This window comes from Cyprinodon variegatus, unplaced genomic scaffold (genome assembly GCF_000732505.1).
Source record: "Cyprinodon variegatus isolate N-32 unplaced genomic scaffold, C_variegatus-1.0 Scaffold700, whole genome shotgun sequence".
NCBI lineage: Eukaryota > Metazoa > Chordata > Actinopteri > Cyprinodontiformes > Cyprinodontidae > Cyprinodon > Cyprinodon variegatus.
In genome coordinates, this window is record NW_015151153.1 from 364465 (window position 1) to 373615 (window position 9151).

Genomic DNA, 9151 nt, shown 5'->3' on the forward strand with positions numbered 1-9151 from the left:
CTGCATGAATGATTTCCTTCTGCCGTTTGGACGCTTTGGTCGTATTTATCACAAAGAATGAAGGCCAGTTTGGCTTGCTTTGCCTGCTTTGTATTTGCAGAAGTCGCTGACGATCCCCTGACAACTTGGAGCCGCACAGAGGCCGACACAACTCATTCCCCATTGGGTGTAAGAGGCTTAGATGATAAAACAAATTGGTTGTGCTACCAGACTTTGTTTTTACCGGTTCCCTGCAAATTGTACAAGTCACTGTGGTTTGGTTTCTGTCTAACTTGCTATAACCAAAATATTGCCAAACTGGCAATCTAATAAAACCCTTCTTTGGAATAATGACATCCCCGTCTCCTGCTGCAACATCTTAATGTGGACTGTGTTGCTGTTTGACAGGGTGGCGCTTTGTGACAGCGTGCCTGGACCCGTGATTGCTATTGTTTGGTGGGAAGTGGTACTACCCCTACATGATTGGCTACAATGAAAAGGAAGGAAAACTGTTTTTCGATATCAAACTTTTATCGACCCTTTTTTCCATCGCGCCACAAGTCTATCGATCAATGTATATTGTTATTGAACTATCATCCAGCCCTAGTTTAAAGACTGATAAAAGGTGTTCATGTGTTTTCTCATATGCTCATTACATTTTGAACCTCTGGATGATCCTGCCTACATCTATCTGCTCGGTTCTGATCTCCTGCCTGTCTTCTGACCTCTGATACATCAGTGTCTGGGTCTCTCTGTGTGGCGATCGCTCTGCCATGTTGGCAGCCAGCCGGCCAAAAACCATCCTCTAGCTCTGGACTCAGACTGAATTGTAAGACTCACTCGTTCACGATCATCAACTTCCAGCAAGACGTGGTCACTAACCTGCTGTATGCACCCGCAGAGGTTCCAGCCTTAGACACCGACATCGCCCACCCCAAAATTCTGTTTTCAATTAACGTTTTGAGAAATCCAACTATTTGTCCACTTCAAATACTGGATCCTATAGTTTTGGGCCTTAAAAAAATGCTATTAAAAGGTTATTATTAAAGGGCCTATATCAGACTAATTCAACTTTTTGAGCTTTAATATATTGTTCTCCCTTCATCAAATCATCCCCAAAGTGGTATTCTTCTTGTTTCATACATTTAAATTCTGCAAATTCACAGCAAACGACTAAATGAGCTGCATAATCGTATGATGCAAACTCAAAAACACACAAGCACAAAAAAAATAATGCAAAAGAAAAATGCCACAAAGAAAAAATGCTGCAATCACTAAAAACAGATGTAAATGCCTAAAATCAACAAATAAAATGTGCAAAGAAAAAAATGCTGCAATGACAAAAAAATGCACTAAGCAAAAATAAAAAGCTGCAATCAGAAAAAAAAATGCACTAAGCAAAAATAAAAAGCTGCAATCAGAAAAATAAAATGATGCTAATAATACAAACAGCAGCAAAGAGTCAGACAAATTACAGACACTTTGGTTAAACAGTAACATGTTATGAATAAACCTTGACAAAGAATCTGGTTTGTTATGGGAAGAAGCTATGTCTGGTCTACAAATAACATCCCGCAGAGAACTGTGTGGCCTTCAAGTTGAAATAGACTGCGTGAAAACTTTTATAGTGAGTAAATGGGATAAATTAAGTTATAATAGAAGAGAAATCAAAATTTTCCAACAACAAAAGTCACTCCAAAAAGACACAAGTGCTCAAGATCACTAGAGGAAGACGAATAAAGAACAAACCATATCAATTGAGAGTGCTAATTAAATATATATTATGATACATAACTATGCAAATACTCTGTAATACAGTAAGAAAACATGTTTGAAAATGAAATGAAAGATAATAAACCTCCCCTTTCTTCCTCTAACACTGTATTTGAAAAAACTCTCATCCTGTTTTTAAGGAGGGTCTGGTTTGACAGTGTTTGTAATTTGTTAGATTCCCTCTAGTTGTCTGTAGTACTTTCGTTTTCTTGCCTGAGTTTACTGCTGTTTTTACCATTTAATTTGCATGTTTTTCCTTCCGTGTTTGCAGCATTATATATTTGCATCTGTTTTGTTGATTGTAGGTTTTTGCTTCTATTTTTATTGATGGTAGCATTTCTTGCGTGCAGAGGTTGTTTTGGGGTTTTAGGTTTTTCCATTTGTATTTTTTGCTTGCATGTTTCAGAGTTTGCATCACATTTTGCTCGTCATTGCGTTTGCACCTGTCAGCCACTGTACTAAAGCCCTCCTAAAAAGAACTACAAAAAAGCTATACTAATGTTGTGTACCTCTGAAGCTCTCCATTAAACCCAAAACATGAGGGTGAGGACATGAGCATGCATCACACACAGTATATTGTCAATAAAGGGGGCGAGGTTGCTTGGGGACCCCAGTGCAGAGATGATTGAAGCAGAGATTAATTCTTATTGATTTAATGAAAAACTGAGGCAGACATCCTAAAATACAAGGAACCAAAAAAACTAGAAAAGATCAGGGAAAACTCATGTGGGGAGCCAGAGACGAGGAAGCAACTAACAAAAAAAAGGAACCATTACTGAGTCATTGCAGAAGTGGTGTAAATAAGAGAAACAGAACAAAGGATGGACTCATGAGCTGAATATGGAGCAGGTGTGAGTGGAACTAACTAGAAGGAACCCAAGGGGGAAAGGAAACAAGCAAGAGGGGGTAACAGAGAGTATCACTAAAGACTGCGGGAATATAATGGAAAATAAATCAAAGATCAACAAAAGAGAATAACTGAAAACTAAATATATTCCCAAAAGAGGATAATCATGGCATATATGTGATGAAATAATACATTTAACTCCATCAGGTTGGATGTGCCTATACTGTGTTTTGTTCAAAGGATTGTGGGTAACTATATAACTCTTAGTGGCTAGGGATGTCAGGAGGCCCCTATGCTAACTGCATTGGCATCAAGAAGCATCCTTCTTCTTGGTCCGAGCTCCTTCCTAACTGCCAGCACTATTTAGACGGCACTTATTATGGCGACCAAAGATACATCTCCACTCTAAGGCAGGTAATGTGAGAGGTAGCAAGTCTTTTAATTTTGGGTTGGAAAAAGAGCACCAGAAAGAAACTAATATTTCATACCAAATAATTACTCTGTAGCACCAAAAGAAATACTTCATCATTTATTTGCCTAATACTTCACTTTGTGAGTGTTTTTTTGTTTTGTTTTGGGGATTTTAAAGCATGACATGGGGCTTGAAATTAAATTGTATTATGCTTGGATCTTTTTAAACCCTTGAGCTCTCATATGCTGCAGTAGCATAAGGTCTGACCCAGTGTTACTTTAGCTTAACCTTTCCGAACCCCAGGAAGCTTTGATGAATCCTTCCCTCTGGAACTGCCAGTGTAGACATGGTGGATTGGTAGGATCTGGCTCATAGCTGGCCACATGGTCTTTCAAATATAAGCCAGTGCCTTATAGCATGAAAGCAAACCCATTTGAAGCAGGAAATTGATTAAAATAATTTAACTACACAACAAAAATCATCAATCTACTTCTGATCTGAATGAGAAGGTCCATAAAAACACAGAGGGAATGTTGTTGAATTAGTAATGACCTGGATGAGAGAAACTCCTCTGACCCCCCACCCCCTGCCACACACACACGCCCTAACCCCCCATACACACTTTATAAAAGCGTGATGAACGTGTCTCAGAGTCTTTAAATGTATAGAAGCAGACTGAAGGCAGGCAGGGAGGAAAACAGGAACGAGAAATGGGTCATGTTACAGAATCCTGCTCTGCTGTCTTTCACAATATAGATATACAGAATTAGCCTCGTTCCCATGGGCTGCATGCAAAACCCAGCAAATACTCCCTGGATGGTTGTTTTCAGTCTTTCCACGGCAGGAAGTCCCGCTTCTCCTTGTTAGTGTGTAAAGGATGATAAATGATAAAACATTTGTGTTTTTATTTTTTTATTCGTCTGCCCAAGCTGCAACCATACAGTTATAAAGAGGAAGACGAGAAGGGAGGAAGGACATCTGGATCGGCACATTTCAACAGAAGCAACAATAAAAACACATTTCAGCCAATTGCATGGTTCTGAACAGCACTAGCTCCCTGCTCCTCATCCTCCATCCACTTAAAGCCGTCTCCTTCTTTTCCTGTTGCCATGGAGATTGGTTGCCAGGTACAGTCAGCCTGAATGGGTTAATAAGGAGGTGGGGCATCTGCAGCTCTCCAGATGGTAGTAAGTCCCTCTCTAGGGACCCTGCTCTCATACAGAGAAAGCTTCAATTACTCAGTATTCACCCCCTCAACCATCGATGCCTGAGCTGCATTATGACCTGACAGTCAACAATGAGGGATTATGGGAAGTGAGCCTGGAGAGATGCTGGATCTTCCCCATAATCTCTGTTCAACATGGAGGGATTGTTTTTCTTTTAGCAAGTGATCTGACTGGAGGAGAAACAGGAACAACCAAGAGCACGCCTCACCAGTTCATTCAGTGTGTTTACATTTATTGTAAAGCATCATGCAGCATAGATTGCTGGTTTCCCTCTGGGTTAGTAAAGTTTACTATAATATGACAGTTATCAAAATATATCACATATAATTTAATTCAAACCTTTTACATCTAATCAACAAGCATGAAGCGTTACATTTCCTATGCTTTTAAATTTTTAATCGTCCTAATACATTTTCATGACCACATTTGAAACCTGCTATGGGCAAATTTTGAGTCAGATTTGATCAACTTCAACAAAGCCAAAGGTTTTATTTAAAAATTCTAATTTAGTCATTAAATTATTCAAACGAAAGCCTGTTTTTAACATCAACATATTTGATACAGTGAGGGGAACAAAAACAGTTTCATGTAAAATGACCTCAGAAATAAACACAACATTGACCCCTAGTGGTGATTCTCTGTAACAGCTGCAGTACTATTATCATTAAGTGTTGAAAACCAGATAGGTGAAGTTCTCCTGCTTGGGTTGGACGTTCAGGTTGTAGTTTCCGATACGGTTCCTCTGGCAGTAAAACAGGCAGATGAATCCAACGATGAAGAAGAGAAACAAACCGACTCCGAGACAGGAGAGGCCAACTATGTGAAGCATGTTGAGCTTCTCCTCCAGGGACTCTGAAAGAACATTAACACCAACATTACACCAATATAAGAGCACTGGAAATTAACATCTTTACAAGAAAATATTAATATTGGTAAATAGATGTGGTCAACGCTAACAGAATGTAAAACAGTCACATGTTCTCTAAAAGAGACCGTATCAAAGTGCTCACCATCATTGAGTCTGAGTAGAGGCCCATATGATCCAGTACTTCTTGCAACTATCTTCCCACTTTGAGCTGTTCTCTGTAAGCAGTTCTGCAAGAAAGAAAGATTACTGAGGGTTCCTGGAATATTCCACACCTGATTTTCAAATAAATCTTTAGGAGGCACTCACTGGGACACAGGTGTCAGAGCCAATCTGGACACAGATCTGGACCTGGCAGTGCAGGTAGATCACATTCAGGTTAACAAAGGAGAATATCTGGACAGACAGGCGGGAGCTGGTGGAGTTACCATTCATTAACACTTCAGTGTAAGAGTTCAGAGGACAGCTGTGGAGACACAGCAGAGAGAGAAAGACCATATGGAGTGAATTTGGATCAAGTATTGTTGCAGGCAAAGAAAAATGCAATCCAAATATTAAGTTCTAAAACACTTCTTAATGAAAGAAAAAGGTCTTTAGAGTAATTTGCTGTTTGTTGTTTCAAGGTATTTCTTTTTATATATATTTTTTTATTTTGTTTTTATTGAAATTATATTTATTCATTGATTCATTAACTATTTAATCTCTCTTTTTCAATCAGAGTTTTACAAATTGCGTTCCTTTCAACATGCGTTTTACAGATGCCATTCTCTTCACTTCTCGGAGCGGACCTCTGAAGCGATTATTGGTCTGCTCGGTCGTTAGCAGAAGCATTTTTATTGTTCAATGTGCCCAACAAGAGCAATCATTTTGATTGGACTTGAAGTGAAGAGAATTTGAACTGTAAGGAAAGTAAAAAGATTGCCATCTGTTAAACTCAATAAAAAAAAAGGAATTTCAAAAACAAAATGTAAAAAAAAGTGTGAAAAACATTTGAAAAAATAATATCTGAAAAAACAGCGAAGTTATTCTCAATATTATATATTATATATAATCCTGTTTGGATTAAGAAGTTTTAAACTTTTTAACTCTGAATTGTATTTATCTAAAATTTCCATTCACAAAACAACTTCTTTGCTTGAAACAATAATTGAAAAAATGTCACTCCATAGACTGATGACCTTTGGCTTTACTGGCATAGAAAATGCTGATCACTTATATTTTAGAATATTTATAATGGTTGACCTGCAGCATAATTACTTACAAAAAGAGGCTGCCAACCAAAGTACAATCAAGTGTTTTATTACTCATTTACAGGTTTAGTCAAAGGGTAAACTTGCTGAGTAAGCATTGTTAGATTATATAGCAGGCAGCTAATGGCACTTATCGGTCAGCTTCATATGAACTCTAATAAGCTCTGCAGCAGTTTTAATTATCTCTATTTAAAAAACCAGAGTACTGATTGCACAAGAACCCCTTAATGTTTAATGGATAGTTTCCTTATAAAATGGTGTCAACATTTTGTTTATTTTACGTTCAAGAACAAAATAAAACCCCTAATACTTCAGAGGTGTTGGGGCCATTTAACAGAAGATGTATGGAGCGTTATGGTATCGCTTCCAACTGCTCTTTTTATGACGCATCTTGAGTAAAACTAATAAATGGAACCGGGCTAAATAAAAAGTGATTGTTAAAAAACATTGTTTTTATTTATTTATTTGGGAATAGTTAGGTTTCTACCTAATGGTTGCTTTTGGGTGTTTATTCTTGCCATCAGAATAAACATGGAAAATATAAAGGAGCTTCAGCTGCAGATTCTGGCTGCTAAATCCTGTGAAGCTCATCAGTAAACACTGTAGCTTTAAGAACTTTCTGGATCATATTATCCGGTTATAACAATAATCAATGACCCAAAAAATAAGTAAAAATTCTAGCATATCTGTTAGAAGTCCATATAAAATAAAAATTAGACCTTTCTTTTGTTTTGCTTTTTTCTTTTTTTTAATTGTAATTTTAATGATGAATTAGATAAAAGTAGTTCAAAGTGAAGAAAAGCAAATGTTGTGCACATGTGGATGGAACCATTGAGCTGCAGGAGAAGCAGACCTGTTCCTCAGGAAGGTGTAGCTGGAGGAGTCTGCAGGGTTTTTGGTGGGAGTGGCCCAGCATTCGTTTATGACCACCTTCATCTGATGTGAGCTGCTGTTCAGGCTGACCTCCAGCACCACAGCCTGATCATGGGACAGGCTGTAGTTATTGGGCAGAGGCTCGGTGCCGTTCATCAGCTGCACCGCCACCTGGAAGGATCCCAGACCCGTGATCACATCCTGTATCATGTCATACCTGCAGATGGATGGGAACAGAAAATGTGCAGGTGAGACAAACACCATGATGATGATGATGATGATGATGATGATCATGATGATGATGATGATGATGATGATGATGGACAGGTTCTGTTAGTGTGAGGACGCCCTGTGTAATTTTTAAAACACACATCCACCTGACACTTTCTGTTTTTATTACAAAATTCGGCTCATTGCGAGGAGTTTAACATTTTAGAGAAACAGTGATGTTGTTTCTGTGAGATAAATTAAATAAATTAATTTAAATAAATCCATGAACTGGAAGGAGAAGCTGAAGAACTGTAAACCGGCTCCTATAAACTGATTTAAATAAACTATTTGATGCTCAACTAATACATTGGTTCTTTTGTGAGCTATGATTAAAGCTTTGGGGTAAATTTCAAATAAGACAAAAACACCTCCAGAGGGCGATGTTGACAACTTTGTTGGTTTGAAGAACATCTACATCAGGGGTCACCAACCTTTTCAAGGCCTGCAGGCTACCTCATGGCTACTACATCATAGGAAAGGCTACCTATATACTGGAGGGGTCAGGGTTCACCTAAACTTTATTCATAAAAAAATTATTTTTTTTTTTTGCTTTTTCTAATTTCTAATTTTCTTTATTTTCTTAATCATTATAAATGTTTAAATGCTCTATAAATAATTTAAAAAGAAGAGCAACAGAATCAAATGAAATTTCAATCTGAGTTGTTCTGTTTTCAGAAGACGCTCAGGGCCCCTAATGTGGTCCTGTAGGGCCCCTTGGTGCCCGCCTTGGTGACCCCTGATCTGCATACTTAGTCCTGACCTCACAGGGTTCCTAATGTGCTCCATCTTTCTCTGACAGCGACTATAGATTTAAGGGACGGCCATTAAAAGGCGACACCTTTAGATAACAACCATCTTTTTCAGAATCCTGAGCAGCTTTTTAGTATTATTTGATACTTAAAATTAAAATATAGCTTAATAACAAATTTTAAAGAGTATATGGATACAGTGTACACCTTTATACACTCATGGTAAATGAATTAGAGTATGTGTTCTGATGCAGCTTTCTAAAATAACAATCTTTGAGCAGGTATTAGGAATACCTTTTATTTAACCCATTGTTCTGATTTAAAAAGTTATTTAATGCCAGAATCTTTTATCTTAGTTTGAATTTTGCACTATTTACCAAAGAGTAATGATTTTTTCCTGCATTCCCTGAAGATTTTCCTGGATTCTATACTTTTTGATTGATAAATTCACATCTGTCTGCATCAGAAGAAACTCCTCCGTATCTGCTGATCTGCTGATATCAAATCAAATAAGAGAAACTTTAGAATGGGAATAATTATTTACTGTAGAAACAGAATACTAAACACCCAAAGCACTGGTGCAGACACAAAACCCAGGCGCTTAATGTGAAGAAAACACAGGCTTTCGTCGGAGGTCTTCACTCCTCCATAGCATATATCCAAAGCAGCGATTGTTTAGCCTTGGATTCCTCTCTGACTGGCTCTTATAACCCCCATGGGGGTTATAAGAGCCAGTCAGGGGTTATAAGAGCCAGTCAGTCGGTCAGCATAGATTTTCAATTCTAAGGAAACTTTAACTAAAATCATTCCCTTCTGCTATCTTGACAAAACATTATAGAACTATGGCTTAGAATGGAGATGGAATGTAGCAGAGAGGAGTGCCCGGCCTGCAGAGAACAGTGAGGGT

At 38.0% G+C, this 9151-nt stretch overlaps 1 protein-coding gene across 1 annotated transcript in view; it reads right to left on the reverse strand.

Moving 5' to 3' along the window:
* Positions 1-3990: 3990 nt before the first annotated feature.
* The window catches only part of umodl1 (uromodulin like 1), a 6895-nt gene continuing 1734 nt past the window's right edge, over positions 3991-9151 (reverse strand). Inside the window, exons 2-5 of the mRNA XM_015394614.1 lie at positions 7206-7442; positions 5412-5568; positions 5248-5332; positions 3991-5089 (exon numbers count right to left, since the gene is read on the reverse strand). Of these exons, the coding sequence (XP_015250100.1) occupies positions 4902-5089; positions 5248-5332; positions 5412-5568; positions 7206-7442 (667 nt within the window). The 3' untranslated portion in view covers positions 3991-4901. The remainder of the gene's footprint in view (positions 5090-5247; positions 5333-5411; positions 5569-7205; positions 7443-9151) is intronic.